The 21,222-nt window shown below is 36.8% G+C and overlaps 1 protein-coding gene across 1 annotated transcript in view; it reads left to right on the plus strand.

Moving 5' to 3' along the window:
• LOC145980850 (battenin-like) overlaps positions 1-20,850 on the plus strand; it is a 33,942-nt gene extending 13,092 nt beyond the window's left edge. The window contains exons 4-9 of the mRNA XM_083113936.1: positions 655-813; positions 1,323-1,466; positions 6,968-7,364; positions 8,265-8,414; positions 9,031-9,171; positions 18,287-20,850. Coding sequence (XP_082970062.1) covers positions 655-813; positions 1,323-1,466; positions 6,968-7,364; positions 8,265-8,414; positions 9,031-9,171; positions 18,287-18,415 — 1,120 coding nt within the window. The 3' untranslated portion in view covers positions 18,416-20,850. The remainder of the gene's footprint in view (positions 1-654; positions 814-1,322; positions 1,467-6,967; positions 7,365-8,264; positions 8,415-9,030; positions 9,172-18,286) is intronic.
• Positions 20,851-21,222: the final 372 nt, after the last annotated feature.

Here is a 21,222-nt window from a genome sequence, read left to right on the forward strand (position 1 = left end):
TGGACCATGACAAGTATATCCTCTTGTGTAAGAAATAAATCTCCAACCCATGCCACCTACCCCTTCTCTCTCCACTGTGTTTAGCATCCCAAAGCTTTCACTCTTGAACCACCTTATTTATTCTGTAATAGTAGAAAGCAAGATCAAAATTACATTATGGATTTGCAGCACTCAGGAAGTTATTTTCTATTATTTCTCACCCAACAAATACTGATGATACACATCCCATGTGACGGAAGGTGCATGCTTGAATTCTGCCAGAACAGCACTGCTTTTCTTGGTGTTACAGGACATTACATTACAAAGTGAAAAATTGTGGGAAATGGCCTTCCAATATTCTGTGGATAATACGCACTACAGGTTTTGGGAGCAAAAATTTTGGAAAAAAGTGTGCATTTTATACATGAGTAAATATGGTATATGTCAAGAAACATAACTTGGAATTGAATTGAATTGAAAAGTCTTTTTATGTACTACAGAGCGAGATTCAGCCTTGGGCTGCTCTAACACCACTTTGCAAATGTTTGCAAATAATGTGATTGAGGATTTATTACTTAAAATGTTATTTTCTACTTAAAATGTTATTTTCTACTTAAAATGTTATTTTCTACTTAAAATGTTATTTTCTACTTAAAATGTTTTCCTTTCTTCTAGTGTAAGGGTGCTCATGGTCATCATCCTAGGAGCTGCTGGATTTTTACTTGTTGCGTTGTCATCTGCTCAATGGGTTGCTATTTGTGGTGTAGTTTGCACAGCTTTGGGTTCTGGGTTGGGAGAAGGCACCTTTCTATCTTACTCATCCTTTTTTGAAAGGTAATTATTTTTTAATAATTCATATATTTCACATGATATTTATGTACAATATAATTTGTTTCACTATCTGAAAATAAGTTATTCATTTTTAAGCTACTGGTTCAGTCTCCTTTGTTATACAAATCAGTTAATTGTATCTCAGATGAATTAAGTTTCCATATAACAGACAAAACTTCTTTACAGGGCAGTAGAAGATGAAACAATGTCATTGTGTAATATTTGATCAGCTTTTGAATTATCCTATATTCAATTAAAATTCCAAATGCCAGTCTTTTTTTTAACTATGTGGAAATTCACGATACATTATGGGTTAATTCTGTTAAATTATAACAAGTCTTATGTTTGATTTCTTTGTGTGGCTAGTGCTCAGTCCTATTTAGAACGGAGATCTAATTCAGCTTTTAATAACTTTTGTTTCATCATGTTCTGGAAATACTTTTATCGTGATCAAATCATGCTACTTTCACATGGATTTAATTTATTAAGACATAATTGCTTCCTGAAATTAGAAAAGTCATTTCGACCTGGTCATCTGGCACTGTTGCTGCAGGCATAGCAGGTGCTGTGTCCTATGCCTGGCTTACAACTGGAGGAATGTCACCAAGGAATTCATTGCTGCTCATGCTGTCTGTTCAAGTTATCATGGCATTCACGTAAGTGGATACTTTTATTAAAAAAAAAATCATTTCCATTTGCTATGCTTATATGGTTTGTTATGGAATTTGCATCTTACTTCCCTTATCCACAAAACCTCCCACTCACTCTGCAATGGAAGTTTGCACAGGTCTCAACTTAAAACATATTATTCTCTCACAATGAAAATTAGGTGTAGTCACTTGCTTCAGTGCTGTCACCTTTAAACTTTTTTGCCTAGGTAGTGTAATTTGATTAATATGGCTCTGATTGCACATGCATGTTTTGTGCAAAGCCCTTTTGATTTTACAACATTCTAGGTCCACAGAAATCTCTTTGATTAGCTTGCTTCAGCTGCTGTTCATGTAGAATTTTTGTGTACATAAACATAGTAACATATATTTTTTAGAAAGATATCAGTAACAAGATCCATAAATAATATTTCACTTGGTCTGTGTATTTATTGATGGTAACCTATTCCAAATTTGCACTATTATGAAGCAAGTTCTTTACAAATGTCTTACACTTACGTGGGTTGGAGATTAAATAGTGGTGACTATTTTTTTACAAATGATGCAAGAGAGATGCTGTGAAACTTCTTTTATAGTCCTTTGATGTAATCACCAGCATTGTGTACAATTGTTGCCAGTGATGTAGAAGTCTTAGTATACCTGTAGCAGCCCCAGTGGCAAAGCGTGACATTTTTATGTAATCATTGCAAGACTTGCAAGACCATTCTTAATTTTATGCAATTCGTATTCTAGTATTTGAATGATAATAATATCTCAAGGTGCTGTAAGCGCATGTCCAGACTATCTCAAGAAAATGAAAAATTCTGATTTTGTTTACCATACAATTCTATCCCATGAGGTGTTCCAAAAATTGGGAGAGCAAATCCTATCAAAAATACAAAATTTAAAGTTGCTAGCATGTTTTACTATGAGGGCTATTTTTTCTTCAACCTCCAATGGCACCGCCAGGTGGCCTGTGAAGTGCTAGGAAGCGGGTCATCACGCAGCGTGATTGGCATCACCCCTGCCACTACCACCACCACTGTCAAGGACAATGCTTGAGTTGAAGCTGAGCAACGGGCATGTAGAGATGTCTGTTACAATCGACTCTCCTACCAAGTGCGAGGTGCGTAGTGTGATATGATTTCTACAAGCAGAGGGGCAAAATACAGTTGGAAATTTACTGTCGAATGATTTGTATGTATGGTGAAAACTTTCTGAGTGACGGTGTGGTTCACGAATGATGAAATTTCAAGATGGCCGAACAGACATTCATGATGAAGGTAGTCAGGGACGGAAGTCTGTGTCGAGCTCAGATGAACTCGTGCAGCGTGTCAATCAAGTGGTACGGACGAGACGTCACTTCAAAATTTCTTAACTTTCCGAAGACTTTCCCTACAGACCAGACCTGGTGCCGGGTGACTTCCGCCTTCTTCCTGGTAATGTGGAAGTGGTTGGGAAGATGGCGCTTCCATACCAATGAGGAGGTTTGGGACACCGTGCAGACCTGGCTCAACAGACAGGCGGCACCTTTTTTTGCAGAGGGTATTGGGAAGCTGGTGCATCGGTATCTTCTTGGTGATTATGTTGAAAAGTAGATTATATGTGTACGAATCTTTTGTCAATAAACCCTTGAAAAAGATATAGCCCTCGTATAATATTACGAATGCGATTTAAAATCCAAATTACTAGGAATTACACCAAAGAAGAGACTGAAGAATGGTGCCATTCCTATATTGACAATGATGATATCAATGTTTGTACATAATGTGAAGTAGGAATGGCAGGTCCATTTTTTTTTCTTTCTCCAGAGTATATGATCGTAAAATGAGGAAGAAGAAACTTTATTAATAAATTCTACCTGAAAAATGGAAAACATTGTTAAACGTCTCTTTCTGAAATTCGTATTGCCTCTGAAATCCAGGCAGTAAAATTTCCAAATCAAAATTTTAAATTTTCCAGAATCCTGGTATTTCTGGCAATCCCTAGTGGGAAGGACAGATGTGCTAGGAAATAGGTTCTGTCTGAGTAAGTATGTCTGTCACCTCGAGAACAAAAATATGGTCAGTCTTGTCATTTGTAAACATAGTAAACACACAACAACAGGAAGTACTTTGTGTTTTGTGAAGCAAGAACATTATTTTCCAAAATCGAATATTTGAACCATATGTTCCAAAAAATTAAAAATAGAAATACTATGAAGGAAATACAATGGATCCAGAACTTCTCTTTTTTTCAGTTCTTTCCAGCATTAACCATGGATAAATTTATGCTTTTGCTTGCTTATAATCTTTTTTATATCTCATTACTTTCATGTATTCTGTGTAAGTTATGTTGCAGTGATCTTCAAGAGCGTTGCATGCTTTACAGTGCTGAAAATAGCAGACACGCTGAGAAGTTTCATCTTGATGATGTTCCTGTTGTATTTGTAAACTAGGGGTCTGAAAAAAGGTCTTTTATGACCAGACCTTCAAGAGCAGGGGAAACTTGCAGTCGACAGACCTTGGATTCACGGAATTCTACGATGACCTGGGCTGCCTGACACCATTGAACTCAACAGGAAATGTAGTGTGATGGTTTGTGAATGAGGGGGGGGGGGGGTAGAACTGGGCTATCATTTCGATGTGCTAAACTTAGTGAATCTCTTGCGTGTTTCCAGCTGTTTCATGGTGACACTTAACTAATTTCGCACAAATATGCGAACATTCTGAATTATTTTTTGCCTCTCTAAAATGTTTAAAATGCAATATTTTTATTTTTGCTTTGTCATCGCCGCATCCCCCAATGATCGGATGCCTTGCCTCGCCTCTGAGCAGCGTCTGTTCTGTTGTTGGTGTGAATTGAGGGGTCTATTGCCTGATGAATCTCTGGAGCTGTTCAGAAGTGCATGCCCTTCACCTTCGGGATCAAATCAAAGTTCTGGGACTATGGGGGATGGTAGAGCACCTGCCAGTCCCATCAAGATAACAAATTAGTTGTACTACATGCCAGCGGCGGCTCAAAGGGTAGAGCTGCCGTGCCATGGCACTACCCTCAGAAGAAATGCATACCTCGCCAAGTATTGTTAAATTAATACATTGATAGTTTACAGAGATTCGAATCTTGCAATCGGTCATGCTGACATGACGACCGCCCCAACCTCCTCACTGCACCGCCAGCTGTTTCGTTTGTATCCTTGCGAGGCAACAGTCTGTGCTGCCCAAGAGCTGGCCTAACCCATGGACCTAACCAAGTTGACACACGTGCAGAGGGTTGAAGAAGTTTCCACGAAGAACATTTCCACCATGAGCCGAGAACAAAGTGGCAGGGGCGGGGTTAGCTCATAAGAAACCGTGCCTGTCTTCACCTGGCATGGCGAGGGAACTTTCGCAGTGTTGACACAGTTGCCACCTTCAGAGAAAAGTTGCTAAATACGATTGATTTGTAAGACGGGAAGTGATTTCTGCCTACTTTTGGAGAAACGAACCTAGTATTTTTCCAAAGTGAAATGAACATTTTTGATAATAGATAGATGCACCAAGAGGGCCATCCAGACTCTTATTTAAAATATAAAAGTAAAAAATCCTATGATGATGCGAGTTTCCTTTGGCATTTCGACAATTTCTTTTCATAACAAAGATATTTTCGACATCCAGTTAGAATACGTGTGCATGGGGGAGGAGGTGATAGAAGTTGCTTTTCCTTTCCTCTTGTAATTAGGGAAGTGTCCTGTAGTGTATAAAGATAGGTTAGTGAGTGATGATGAATCAGATTAGTACGTTGTTACTTAAACACACGTTGTATTCCACGTTACCAAATGAGGATAAACATCTTGGCCAGTGGCACAACCTCAAGGAAGGGGACATTGCGGAGTTTTTTTTTTTTATTTCTTGATCACGTTGGCACTACCCATTATAGTTGCCGCCGGCCGCCACTGCTACATGCACCCGAGCATTGTCCTTCAAAATGAAGGGAGGATTCAGCCGAACGTGTCACCTCTTCTTTCGCTATACAGGTTGCAGGCAATGCAGATGCCCACATGCCTCACAAAGACCTTGATGACACTTTTGTTCTATACTGCGGCAGGCACATTCAATCTTTATTCTGCTCAGCTGTCTCTGCTTCGAAAACATTGTTGTGACTACACAACTTTAGACCGCCAACTCCAACAATACACTGTTCCTCCCATCACTGCGCATGCACCTAGTGTTGGAAGGAAGAGTCCATTTCCTGGGAGGTAGGTTAGGTTTCAAGCTAATGTGTGGTATAAGCGAGATGCACCAGTTCCATTTTTTACAGCAGTGTTGTCACTATAAAGTCTCCAACCCAAGTATTAACTGTTATCTTATGAATGTTAGTTTAAAAAGTTTTGACAGTCTATAACAACATAGTATTGTGACTTTTTTATACAAATATGTGAAATATGGGGACCCTAACTCCACATGTCCTAAATGTGCCTTCATGGTATGGTGCAATATGTACAGGGAACTTTTCCTTTTTCTTTACCTTAGCTATGCAAAATGTATTTTTAAAGAGGAATTATATCATACATTCCTAAGTATGTAGACATTTCTGTGAAAAAGGCAGGCTGAACCAGGACTTGAACCTGGATCTCTCTCATACTGTACCATTTCTCTACCAAATGAGCTTCAGAGTCTGCCTGATTTTGCCTGATGTTTTGCTGCTGCTGTTTGACATGTGTGGAATTGTCTTTCTGTGCTATCACTAAAGGATGTGTAGCCCTTGAAACACTGATATGTTGACAGTGCCTAGTTTCTCCCAGCATGGAGCTGTATCTTACCTTACAATTTGGCAAACATGGTGGATGTACTTTGTAGAAATTTCATCCAATCATTTCAACAAACAAGTAATTACTGTAATCAATACTCAGTGCATTCGACACCTCAATAGTGGTGGTTAACCTGAGGCCATGAATTACAACTGAATATCATCCATTAAACCAAATCCATTTGATATCCATGGAGGCACATAAAGGTTCAGTTCCAACTTTAACTGTAGGTTCATTCCCAATTTTGAGCATAAAGTCAATTTGAAACATTTTTTAAAAAACATTCACCTTCGTGAAGTATACTCAGCACTTAATGAAAACAAAAAGAATTACTTCAGTGGAGGTATTAGAAGCTCCATTAAGTAATGTTTTCATAACTCTACCCCAAACTGATCGCTATTCATTGTTGTGTTACAACTTCTATCATGATGCAAACATTTTCTGGGAAAAAATCCTGCAGTTTGGTGTTTTTAGGTGGGGTATTCTGAAAAATCTTGGGAAAAATGTTCTTTGTTCACTGAGGTCAATCCTTAATTAATCGATATGTACTGAAAACTAAATTAAAAATAATGCTGAATGTTGTTAAATTTAGCACATTTTAAAAGCCTTACAGGAAAAGAGCTATTATTTTGATAATATTTTCCCTACAAGTGATTTTTTTTATGCTAGACTTTATTCGGTATATCAACATTTTGTTACAGTGCAACTTAACTTAATCATATAATATGATTTCTGTTGATAGATTTTGGTACTTACTTAAGCATCCAGATGGACCTTTCTCTGGAAGGATTCTGACTCAAAGTACTGCCAAAGTGCATCCAGAGGCTGTCATTAGTACAGTGTCTAGTACTGGTGTTGACCTGTTCGTTGAAGGGGAATCATCTCTAGAAATTCCCATTGGAGCTAGCGTTGAAATTAAAACTGAAATGCCCAGCGATGTGGAGACATCAACCGTACCCACACCACCAGGCAGTCCACCAGGCACTCCTCCAGGCACTCCTCCATCCGAAAGTGCTGATTTGAGTAGAAATATATTTTCTGAGTTTGTGGACAAGCTTAAGTCTGTGCCAGCGCTAATTAACTACATGCTTGCTCTGGGAACGGTCTTCTTGTTTGAATATTTCATCAACCAGGGATTGGTAAGTTGCATGCAAAATGTGTTTATATTATAGATTAATATAAATTATGATAATTATTTTTCATGTAATTCATGTACTCTACTTTTGTTTTGATACATGGTTTTTTTTTGTATGGCAAAATCAGGGGCCTCCCCAGTGGTTTAGTGGTAACATCATCATCTTGTAATCAAGGGGTCCCAGGTTCGATACCCAGTTTAGGCACATAGTGGCTCAGATCCCACTTTAAACTGTAGGTCTAGTCCCAATTAGCCTATATGTGCATAAAGTGGACTTAAAAACAAAAATTCAAACTAAGGTAAAATCTATTACAGTCACCTCGAAAATCTTGAGAAAATATTGTTTAATCAGAGACTCAATGAGTTTTTTCTATTTCTGCTTAGAATATGACAAATAGAAAGATTAGAGGTTCTCTTATTATGACTGCATTTCATGATCACATTCTTCTGTAAGTGTGTATTTTGCTGAACATCAGTGGGAGTTTTTGTAAAACCATAACAGATGAAGGCAAAAGATGTTCAGGCAACTGCTTCTTCTGCTGGCCGCAAACTCCACTGTCATTGAGACAGCGTAGTAATTTCTAAATCATTCAGAGAGGAAAGAAAGGTGAAGATGGATTGGTAGGAATGTATGTGATGAAAAATGTAATGATGAAAATGGCATTGTAAAAATTCCTAAAGATATTACCATCCTCGTAAATTCAAAAGGTATGATCAGGAGACACTCATTTGACTAAAATTCAAATTAACTTTTTTTTCTAATTTTTCTATATCTTTCTCTAATTTCTTTTCTTTTATGTTGATTCCTCTACACTTGTTAAATTTACTTTACAAACCTGTTATTTGTGACGATGTATTTTTCATGCTTTATATATTTATTTTCTTTATTTCTTCCTTCATTTAGTTTGAACTGATCTACTTTGATAACACTTCAATAAGCCACCAAGAGCAGTACAGATGGTTTCAAGTTGTATACCAGATTGGAGTCTTTTTGTCTAGATCTACGGTTAATTGTTGCACTATTGACCGTGTGTGGGTGTTATCAGTATGGCAGGTAATTATGTCATGTGCCTACTCTAAAATGTTACATGATAATTGTTGTTATCATCTTTGACAAATGGAAATAATAATTTAATTAATTATATATATGCGTTAGACTTGTTTCATTCATGTTTCCATTTGACATTTGAAAGCCAGCATCTCCTTTAGTTATAGCCCATAGCAGTGATATATTTTATGGATTGTATATTTTGCCACCTGCCTGTGAGGCAGAGTGGTGAGCACAGGGAGCTATGTTGCCAGAGGTCCTGAGTTCGAATCCTGTCTTGGGCATTCTTTGTGAGTGTCTGTTAATCAATTTTATCATATCAGTCATCTACATCATCGTGATTAGTCAAAAGTGGCACTAAATAACATAAATAAAATGTTCCACCTTGATGGAACATTGAGTACTTGACTCAAAATCCCTTATTCAATTTCATTGTATCATCACTCATCCTCATCTTCACAATTAGCTCAAAGTGGCAGAAAAGCATAGTAAAATAAACTAAATGAATTAATTGAGATCAATTGTATCATGAATGTCAATAATAATAATTTGGTGGAAGTTCAGCCTTAAGCAATTTGTAGAATGTACTATATCTGTAAGTTTCTAAATATTTTTTTTTCAGGCAATAAATGTGGGCATGTTTTTGTTGCAAGTGATTTACAAATACATCCCAGTGATATGGATTGTTTTTGGTTTAATCCTGTGGGAAGGCCTGCTCGGAGGAGCTGCGTATGTTCACACATACAATAAAATTTTGTACAGTGTAAGTATATAACACCAGCTACTTTGATCTTGAATAGGTAATAAATTGAAATAGCATTATATTTACGGTAGTTATGTTTTTATTGAGAATTAGATATTAGTTTCATTAGTTATATACAGGAACCAGGTAACATTGCGAGTTCTAAATTAACAAAACATATCAAGCAAACAGAGAAGAATTGTAAATTAAACAAATTGGAATTTTCTAAAAACTTGGAACACACATTTTCCAAGGGTAACAAAATACATCTTAAATTCTGCATTTGATTCCTATTTAACTCATAACTTAAGGTTTACTGTATCTTTTTTTAAATATTGTTGAATTAGCATAACTGCTTTTGATAAATGGAAATCCTCCTGTTATGACTGATGTATTGTGCTGGACTATGAAACTCCAAGGAAACTGGAAATTTTAACTGAAGATCTGAATTATTTTAAGATCATATTTGACCCATTGAAAAAGCCGCATAGCGTACCTATGTTCTCACTATGGCTTTTATTGTTCATTTTCCCTTTCACAATTATTGAAGAGAGGGGCAAGGGGGGATACATTTTCTACTTGTCACCGAAGGTAATTTTTAAAAAATTGTAGTGTTTTGCAGAGGCAGAAATGTGCATGGGAACTTTTTCCAAATATATTCCTGTGAATTCAAGAGAACAGTCTTTAACACGGCAATATCTTATGTAATGGAAATGTAATAATAAATAATATGAAATTTTTAACAATTAATTTATGTTGTAAATTATAAGTATGGTTCCTGTGTTAGCTTGCCATCACTACCTATTCAGTACTTATAAACTTTAGTGTTTCATTGGAATAAATTAAATTAAAATAGTTATAAATACATAAATGTGAAAAGAAACATATCAAGCCAATTGAAATTATGATGTAGTGGTAATGCTGAAGTATTGTAATCAAGGGACCCTGGGTTTGATCCCCGGAGAGGCACCATGCAGTGCTTCGAATCCCATTTTAGACTGTGGATCCAGCCTTAATGAGCATTTCTGAGCATAAAGTGGACTTTCAACAAACTGACCAAACTATTTTGACCTTCATTTGCCAGAAGCGTGCAGTAAAGGAAGGCAGAGCAAGTGCCGCTTGTATTCCTTTTTTAAAAACAATTTTGATATCAATGCCTTTATACCCCTTGGAATGGAATTTATTTACTTTAACATATTTACATATGCAGACTTTCCAGTTCCCCTATTTCCTGTCATGTTGGCTGCAAACATAAATTGGCTGCACCCTTCATGAGTCTTGGCAAAGTGGCACAGCTGTTCCACATTAGAAGGAAGAGGACTGCTCGTCTTTCTACTTGCTTTACTTGTGAAATTTAACAGTAATGAACAAATTAACTTATGAAGTTACTCAATGCGTACCGGTCATACAGTATTTATAAGAAATAAAATCACCAGCCAATACTTGGACATATCCATCATGTGGTCAGTAGCTCTGAAATATAGTGGGTGCATTTGAAAGTGTGAGAGCTACGGATACGTGTATTCTTTACTGTGGCCATCATCCTGTGTTATTCTGTTCTTTCGTGTGGTGATTTTGCTGTCTTGTATTAAAGTATGGTCTACATTGAAAATAACCACCAGGGTTGACAAACGAGATGAGCCATCGATTTGGAGTGGTGAAGATAAGACTCAATTAGAGATCTTCTTTGAAAAACACTCAGTTCAAGAACTTGTACCGAAAAGTTGGAGATGGTGAATCACGAGAGACCATGTCCTGAACTATGCATAACCAAAACAAATAAGAAAAACGGGAAAGTTTTCATTCAGTAGTTAATTCATACTATGAGAATGAGACACGCGGTAATAGATAATTAAGGTACTCATCTTTTCCGCGAAGCTGTTTTACATTATTTTCTATTAATTTCAGTAGCCACTGCCACCATCCTCGTAGGAATTTGTTGTGTTGTTGGTTGGCACATTTCTCTTGTTTTTCCTAAATCGCCGCTAGGTGTGCTGCTGTCACCTGTATGTCTGCTTATATGTCATCTACTGTTCACCGGTGTTAATTGCTGCAGTAACGGAAGCCAGGCGCGGTGTACCTGACCACTATCTATGTTCAGTTCATGGTTGTAGTGCATGATGGCATATGTTTCTTTGATTTTTGTGTCTACGAGAGTGTGTGCTTTGTATTTGACATGTAGTTTCTCAATTTTATGGTTGTGGAAACTGCCAATTTGCTAGAAGTGTGCTTAAGACACAATTATTTTCAATTTGAAAATAATTTCTATGAGCAATCTGAAGGCCACTATCAGCTCCGATAGCAAACATAGTAATGCATTTGGCTGAAAAAAGTATACTCCAAACTCCGGAACTCAAATTCATCAGATATGGACAATACGCTGATGACACCATAGCCATATACAAAAAAAACAAAAAAAAAAAAACAGAAGAGATCAACCTGTTGTTGGAAAAACTAGATAGCATCCACCCCAGACTAAAATTCACCATAGAACATGAAAAGCAGGTCAAAATCAATTTCTTGGACCTCACCATCAGCAGCGGGGGAAACAAATTCACAACCACAGTTTTCAGAAAACCAGATGCAAGCAACATATATATGAATGCACTATCCAACCATCCACCCAAGCAAAAGGCCAACGTATGGCTAAACTTCTTCCAAAGAGCCTTCTCCTACTGTTCCAGAGAAGAAGACCTGAGGGACGAGATAGCAACCATCACGGAACTGGCACTAAAACATGGATATACTGAATGTCAACTCTCCACATGGTGCAGCAAAGCTGAAATCCAAGTCAGACAATCTGCACCATCAACACAACCTGCTCCACTATTGCAACCAGATCCAGCAGCAAAACCAAGTGGTTTGCCTTTCCCTACCATCGTACCACATCCAACCGCCTTACCAAAGCCCTCTGCACCTACAATATCCAAATAGCACACAAACCAACCTCCAAAATAGCTGACTAAACAAACATAAACGGTACTTCCTCTCGCCCTCAACAATCCAGGCGTCTGATGCTGAATGTGAGTCAAGGCTCATTACATCAGCAGATCCATCAGGCCCATCAGTGAGAGATTTCAGCAGCATCTATCAAATGCAAAAACTTCCCAAAACACCACCGGACTCGCCAAGCATATCAAATTTCACAACCATAAAATTGAGAAAGTACATGTCAAATACAAAGCACACACTCTCATAGACACAAAAATCAAAGAAACACATGCCATCATGCACTACAACCATGAACTGAACATAGATAGTGGTCAGGCACACCACGCCTGGCTTCCGTTACTGAAAAATTAACACCGGTGAACAGTAGACGACATATACGCAGACATACAGGTGACAGCAGCACACCTAGCGGCGATTTAGAAAAAAAAACAACAGAAATGCGCCAAGCAACAACACAACGAATTCCTACGAGGATGGTGTCAGTGGCTACCAAAATTAATAGAAAATAATGTAGAACAGTTTTGCGGAAAACGTGAGTACCTTAATTAAGTAGTTAAAAGTAAAAGACAATATTATGTTTGAATTTGTTTAATTCCACTTGATGCACAGAAACGCTAATTGGGACTCATCCTACATTTTAAAGTGCAATCCGAACCACTCGACCAATTATCGCATCCGAGGCCCGTTTATTACAAGGCAACAAAGTTACATATTTTGGGGATATGTAGTAGCAATGTTATTTATAAATCATTCTGTTGGAACTAGGAACTTTACAGACCAGAATGACTTCAGTAATTTCCATAATGCAGTGCAAAGACATGAACATTCCAAAAATCACAATTGTACAGTGACGTACAAATGGGGCATTGTTGGGGGTCATAACCCCTCTTTTGGCACAATATTCCTAAAATAAGGCTAAAGGCAGGAAAAATATGACAAAGTACCCATTATTGTTGGGGTCTGGTTAGTGGGGGGAAGCAAGAGTACCCTTTACAATTCCAGCACCTTCCTGTGTGCATACCAGTGATTTATACACACACATCTCGATACCCCCCCCCCCCCCCCCATTTCCTCAATACCATCCTAAATTTTTCATCAATGGCCAATTTTGGTAAGTTTGGCTCAAAATTTACCCTTCTCCCTATATTATATTTGAAAATGTTGTAATTAGCCGAAATGAAAAACTGACCCATCGCTTGCCTATCATGAAAATTCACAGCATGATCCTGTCATTTGCAGAATACACCAAGTTTACCATGTGTTCTCTTTTCTCCAGATGTATCCTCTAAGATAATAAAAGGGTCATCCAGGTGGGTTTTCTTTTCAGTGTAAAAATGCCTGGGTTTTCTACAAACCCTTAACAAATATTTAAAATGTCAAGACATAGCATGGCAAGTCACAACATGCTGACTTGATGTCATACTACACTGGTCAAAAAAATTAGGTGAGCAAGCCAGAGGGAGCAAAAATGACCCAGAAAGTGGTGCAACAGTAATATATTTGCATGTGTTTTGCTGTCCCTCAGCAGATAGTTAAATTATGAACAATTACAGCTGTGGTAGAGCCCAAGAGGGTGTTTATGCAAGTGACACATGATACGACACGCTGCAGTTCAGCATAACATGGTGGAATATGTTGATACAAACAGTGATGTTCATTGTAAACCAACCTCTAGTAAGGTGCATGGTCTCCATGAACACTGCTGCACACCTGCTTGGCATGGAATTATCGATACGTTCTTGGGGAGCCTTCTCCACTGCTCTAAGGCAGCCATTTCCAGCTGTTGAAGAGTTGCAGGAGTTCCGGGTGTAGCTGATATGCATCTTTCCAAGGCATCCCAACTATGTTCTATTGGATTAAGGTCTGGGGAACATTCAGGCCATAACATCATCTCAGTGCCTTCATCCTGAAGCATGTCGTTCACCATCTGCTCTTGGTGGGTGCGGGCATTGTTCATAAAAATGAAGGATTCACCAATTTCTGCAGCCAGAGGCAGAACATGAGGCCTGAGGATCGCATCTTGATACCGCTGGGCTGTCAAGGTACCATTACAAATGGCACGATGATCAGTACATTGACCATTGGTGATTCCTGCCCACACCATAATCCCACCATCACCATACTGGGATACTTCATGCACATTAGCTGGATAATGACTAGTTCCATGTTCCCTCCAGATCAGCATGCATCTTTTGTTTGACTGCAGACTAAAGTGTGACTCATTGGACAAGAGAACTTCACTCCACTTGGCATGATTCCAATGACAATGTTCTGCAGGCCAGTTTCTATGGTCTCGACAATGTTGTGCAGTTAAAGGTAAAAGTCTGGTAAGCGAAGATAAACACCATCCGGCTCTAGGAATAACTTTAACACAAACCATGCCTAAACAAAGAGCTTTAAATCCAAACATCCAACGATATAATTTCAAGAAAGCAGATTTCATTAATTTGTATCGGAAACTCGAATTAGCTGACTGGGACCAAATAAAAGAATGCGAAGACGTAGATATTGCCGTTGATAAATTTTATGAAATGATCGAAAGCATTTTTAATGAATGTGTTCCACGCTCTCGCTCCTCTGTAAAAAAATCTTACCCATGTTGGTTCACACGGGAAATTATTAAAAATCTGAAAGCAAAATCACGTCACCACAAAAAATGGAAACAAGGAATGGGAAATGTAACACATCACGAAACTAAGTATAAAACTTTAAGAACGAAATTAAAATGGGAGATCAGTAAAGCTTACCAAAACTATATTGAAACTTCAGAAATCAATCTTGCTCACGATACTAACCAGTTTTGGTCCTTCATTAAAAATCAAAGAAAAAATCCACCCGTGCAGCCAACTAAGTATAATGATAAAACCATTGACGATAATGAAAGTATCCAAGATCTCTTTGCAAAGTATTTTGAATCCGTATATTCCAAAGAACCATCTATCTACAAAGATCTGCATCCTAATGTAAACATGAACTCACTTCCTAGTATCTTAAATATCTCTGAAATATCACTAAATGAAATTGAGGAAGTCATTAAAAAACTGAAACCTAAAAAATCCGCCGGCCCTGATTCAATCCCCCCTTACGTAATTAAAGGATGTTCGGAAATTCTTAAGTACCCTCTTCACACCCTTTTCAACTTGGCTGTCAGAACTTCGAGATTTCCAGCAATGTTGAAAACAACAGAAATCTGTCCGATTCCCAAAGCCGCTGATAAGGCTGACATATGTAACTACAGGCCTATTGCAAAATTGTCAGTACCAGCAAAACTCTTCGAGCAGATAATATACAAACATATATATTTTCATATTAAACCCATTCTTTCCCCCAAACAGCACGGATTTGTCCAAAAACGCTCAACCGTAACCAATCTTGTCGAACTGACAAGCTACATTGCACCCAGTATAGCTAATAAAGGGCAAGTTGACGTTTTATATACAGACTTTTCAAAGGCATTTGATACAGTTCACCACGATATATTAATACAGAAATTTGCCAACAATAGCCTTTCTCCTCCACTTATTACCCTTTTTTCTTCCTATCTGCAGAACCGCCGACAATATGTCGTGTATCAAGGCTGCAGATCAACCGAATTCGTGGCCAGTTCGGGAGTTCCACAGGGGTCGAACCTTGGTCCCTTGCTATATTTAATTTTTATAAACGATTTGCCAGAACTACTCACAAAATGTGAGACATTAATCTTTGCTGATGATGTTAAAATATACAAAAATATCGAAAACGCTGATGACTGTACAATATTACATGAAGAGCTGAATAACTTGCTTCAGTGGTGTGAAATTAATAAAGTCAGCCTAAACCTAAAGAAATGTAAACTTGTATCATTCACCCACAACAGACACCCTATTCAACATTCATACACTATTTCTAATGTGTTAGTACAAAGTGAGAATATAGTTACCGACCTAGGGGTCACTTTTGACAAAAAGTTAACATTCCAATCACATATTGCCCGCATTTTAAGCGAAGCTCACAGAAATTTGGGATTTATAATGAGAATGGGTCATCAATTTAGAAAAAAGGAAACATTTCTCTTGCTATATTATACGCTCGTCAGATCTAAACTCGAATATGCTTCTCTTGTTTGGAAACCGCAATTCAAGAAAGATATCGTAAAATTAGAAAAGCTTCAAAATAAATTTCTCAGATATCTACTATTTAAACTTGATGGTACGTATCCAAAACTCACTCCTAGCAACATATTACGCGAAATCTTTAATATTCCGTCACTCAACGAAAGGAGGCAAACAAGTCAAATAACTTTTCTCTCCAAGCTTATCAATGGTAAAATAGATTCTTTTAATCTGTTGTCGAATTTAAATTTTTATGTGCCAAACTGTATGTTAAGGCCCAGAACGGATCTCTTTCAAATCCCCCTTGGAAGAACCAAAATGACAGAAGCTGAACCCATGAGGAGAATGTGCAAGTTATTTAATTCAGTTTCTAAGAATAATCCAAGTGTAGACATATTTAAATGTAATTGTAACATAAGATCTATTCGCTGAATTTCTGTATGTTTTGTTTTGTTTTGTTCATTGAATTTTGGTTTTCATTCAGCTTGTAAGGTTAAATCCAACAGTTTAGCTTCATTTATTATTGTATTGTCTCTGTGTTCCCTTTGCTTCTATAATCTAATAATTAATTTCTTCTCACAATTGTTTTTAAATGTAAAATGTATATTGCGTCATTCATATTTCTTGTTAATTTTCTTAGTTATGTTCTTGTTTATGTAATGGTGTCATCCCATATTGAACACTGTAATTGGGCATGCGCCTGTTGTGTTTGAATTAAATAAATAAATAAATAAATAAAAGGGGGACAAACCACTGGCCTTCATGCATAGAGGGCACCTTACTGCAGTGAGTCAGTTGCGAATAATTTGCGTGCTGTTGCCGTGAGAAACTCATGTTGCAGGTCAGTCACATTGTCGCCTATTCCGATGAGCCTTCAACGGTACACATCGGTTGTTGTTGTTCTGGACTCTGTCGCACATTTTCCATCTTCTGAAAATGGGTTCATAGGTGGGAAATGACACTTAAAGACAAACCAAGGGCTTTTGCTACGTGCCTTTATGTCTGTCTTGCTTCCATCCTTCCAGTAGCTCTCCAAAGTGATAGATTTTTGTAAATGGCACTGTGGTGGCATTGTTCTTATTGAATACTCCACTACACAAACCCCCACACACACTCTCACAGTCAGTATCAATCGCAGAACTGGGGTGCCTGTGTGGCTGGTTCACGTCTTATCACATTTTGTGAGTCATGCCTTGTGAGGTCACTGAGACTGCTGTTCTCACACTCCAGTGTGGATTTTTACAGCAAGGACCATCGAACACAAATAAATCACAGTTGGCAGGTTTGGGTGTGCAGTTTCTAGCCTGCTCCCTTAATTTTTTTGAACAGTGTAGTTCAAATGTGACTACAATCATCACTAAATTTAATACTCAGATATTATTGATAGTAACCAGAATCAGAATAGATATCAGAAATCTACCCAAACTTTCTCTCATATCGCATCATCTCAGATTCAAACTTGTAAAAAAAAAGTAAAGTGCTCCCCTGTGCTTTGTACCATGCCATGAAGGCATATAAGGAGTGTATAAGGGGTTAGGGCCCCACACTTTCTTGATCTTGGCCAAGCTGGGAGTGATGTGATCAGCACCATGCCCTTGGTGCTCTAGACTAAGAGGCCTATGTTGCTTCATTTACACACTGATGGTGTGTAATTAATCCCTGACTCACTGGTTGTGTCACCTATCACCTGCTGCTTTGGTCTGAAAACTCTCTGAAATACACAAACCATGAAAAATCTGAGCAAAATTGACTCTAGGTGGTTGCAAGGCCAAGCATGCATAGGAATTATAACCAACAAAGTGGCTCCCGTGAATTCCTTCAGCATGGAAAAAATGAAGATCTTAGTTTCTCAGTTTGAAGTGCCAGTGTCCTACAAACTTGTGACCCAAGTAATTTATATCTGGTTAATAGTCCCCTGAAGTGCAAGGCCTTGGGTAAGTGCCTAAGTCATCCCTTTCTAGGGATACATAACTGTAGAACAAGTAACATAGATGCTCATAAACCCTCAACCAAATATAGAACACACACCACTTCATAATGGTAGTGTCGAGAAGATATAGTGTGATGAAATTGATATTTTTTCTCTTTTCTAGATTCCAGAAGACAAGAGAGACGTCTATATCAGAATAACTAGCATTATAAATGCTATTGGGATTACCTTGGCAGGAGTAATTTCGATCCCAGTTCATAATATATTGTGTGCCCTGCCAGAGCCTCAATAAAGAACAACATTTCTGGAAAGTGGCAGTAACGAAGATTTGTTCAGTGTTTAATGTTGTTCAATATTCTAATTTTTTTTAAGTGTTCATGTGGTCAACCACCTACGATTTTAAATTGGTGTTGTCTATATGTAGTTAGTCCAGATTTCTTGTTTCCAAAATATTAAAGGACAGTTCCGAGAGTTTTTCTAAATATTTTGAAACAATAACTCTTTAACTATCACATGTTTATTTTAATTATTGATCTGTAAGTGCTAGATGGATGAAAATGTTTTATTACATACAGTTATAAACAGAAATTTTTGTCAGGTGATACAATTACTTTTTTGGATTTGTTTGACTCATGTATATTAAATAAAATTCATTTTTCCTGAATGATATTAAGTATTATGGGAGATTTCAAGTGTGATATTTATGAATGAAACCAAAGAAACATTGTGATACTAGTGATATACGATTTTAGAAGTGAAAAACTGTTCAAATAAATCTAGTCTGTTACATACACACACATTATTTGGCTGATACTGCCATATATAATTCCATGTTCAGAAACGTTATTGAGTGGTACTTAACATATTTTCCTTAAAGCTTTTCTATCAGCATTTTAAGTACTGGCAGAAAATTAATGTAGAAAGTTGAAAGTGTATTTGTTAATAGTTAAGAAGTTTTTCTTATCCAAACTCTTCATGTTAAGTCATAAACGTTTCATGTGTATCAAAGAAAATGTAAGTCATATTATTAACATGTGATAATAATTAATATGGTTTTGTGTTGAAGCAAAATTTTTGTTCAGATGAATCTTATCAAAACTTATTATGTATTTTGATAAATTTGTCAGCTGTTTCATTCTTGTTCAATCCACACACACACAGTTGTGTTCCATTACATTGCTACATAATAAATGTGTTGTAGGGCCCAATAGAGTAATGATCTATGAAACAGAAGTTTCTATGTTCAGATGCCATAACCCTTTAAATTGCTTCTGATTATTGTGGTGATGGAATGGGGATTTCTAAAAGTGGACTTTTAAATGTGAAAACACTTGGTTTATCATAGGCAAGGAAAATTCATTTTTCCTGAATGATATTAAGTATTATGTGAGATTTCAAGTGTGATATTTATGAATGAAACCAAAGAAACAATGTGATACTAGTGATATAAGATTTTAGAAGTGAAAAACTGTTCAAATAAATCTAGTCTGTTACATACAAACACACTATTTGGCTGGTACTGGCATATCTCATTCCATGTTCAGAAACGTTATTGAGTGGTACTTAACATATTTTCCTTAAAGCTTTTCTATCAGCATTTTAAGTACTGGCAGAAAATTAATGTAGAAAGTTGAAAGTGTTTTTGTTAATAGTTAAGAAGTTTTTCTTATCCAAACTCTTCATGTTAAGTCATAAAAGTTTCATGTGTATCAAAGAAAATGTAAGTCATATTATTAACATGTGATAATAATTAATATGGTTTTGTGTTGAAGCAAAATTTTTGTTCAGATGAATCTTATTAAAACTTATTATGTATTTCGATAAATTTGTCAGCTGTTTCATTTTTGTTCAATCCACACACAGTTGTGTTCCATTACATTGCTACATAATAAATGTGTTGTAGGGTCCAATAGAGTAATGATCTATGAAACAGAAGTTTCTATGTTCAGATGCCATAACCCTTTAAATTGCTTCTGATTATTGTGGTGATGGAATGGGGATTTCTAAAAGTGGACTTTTAAATGTGAAAACACTTGGTTTATCATAGGCAAGGAAAATTCATTTTTCCTGAATGATATTAAGTATTATGTGAGATTTCAAGTGTGATATTTATGAATGAAACCAAAGAAACATTGTGATACTAGTGATATAAGATTTTAGAAGTGAAAAACTGTTCAAATAAATCTAGTCTGTTACATACAAACACACTATTTGGCTGGTACTGGCATATCTCATTCCATGTTCAGAAACATTATTGAGTGGTACTTAACATATTTTCCTTAAAGCTTTTCTATCAGCATTTTAAGTACTGGCAGAAAATTAATGTAGAAAGTTGAAAGTGTTTTTGTTAATAGTTAAGAAGTTTTTCTTATCCAAACTCTTCATGTTAAGTCATAAAAGTTTCATGTGTATCAAAGAAAATGTAAGTCATATTATTAACATGTGATAATAATTAATATGGTTTTGTGTTGAAGCAAAATTTTTGTTCAGATGAATCTTATTAAAACTTATTATGTATTTCGATAAATTTGTCAGCTGTTTCATTTTTGTTCAATCCACACACAGTTGTGTTCCATTACATTGCTACATAATAAATGTGTTGTAGGGTCCAATAGAGTAATGATCTATGAAACAGAAGTTTCTATGTTCAGATGCCATAACCCTTTAAATTGCTTCTGATTATTGTGGTGATGGAATGGGGATTTCTAAAAGTGGACTTTTAAATGTGAAAACACTTGGTTTATCATAGGCAAGGAAAATTGTAATGACATTAAGTAGGTAAATGGCATGAATGGCATGAATGACAGTACGTTCAGTGCAAAAACAGTAAGTTCACATGTTGAAACTTTACCTTGTTGTGTGGTGTAATGATTTACACCAAGCATCATCAAAAAAATCTAAATATAATTTTAAAAATACTTCTTACAATGTAATCTTCAGAACACCATAGGAAACAGGAGCATGTGGGGGGGGGGGTACAGGGGTACATTGTACCCCCCTAAATTTTTGAAGGGGGTACTGTACCCCCTTAAATCCGTAAATCTAATTGTACCCCCTGTACCCCCTTAGAGAATTTGACAGACGCAAGGTGCTACTGTT

The sequence above is a fragment of the Lepisma saccharinum genome, chromosome 2 (genome assembly GCF_977018435.1).
Source record: "Lepisma saccharinum chromosome 2, izLepSacc3.1, whole genome shotgun sequence".
In the NCBI taxonomy this organism is placed as follows: domain Eukaryota; kingdom Metazoa; phylum Arthropoda; class Insecta; order Zygentoma; family Lepismatidae; genus Lepisma; species Lepisma saccharinum.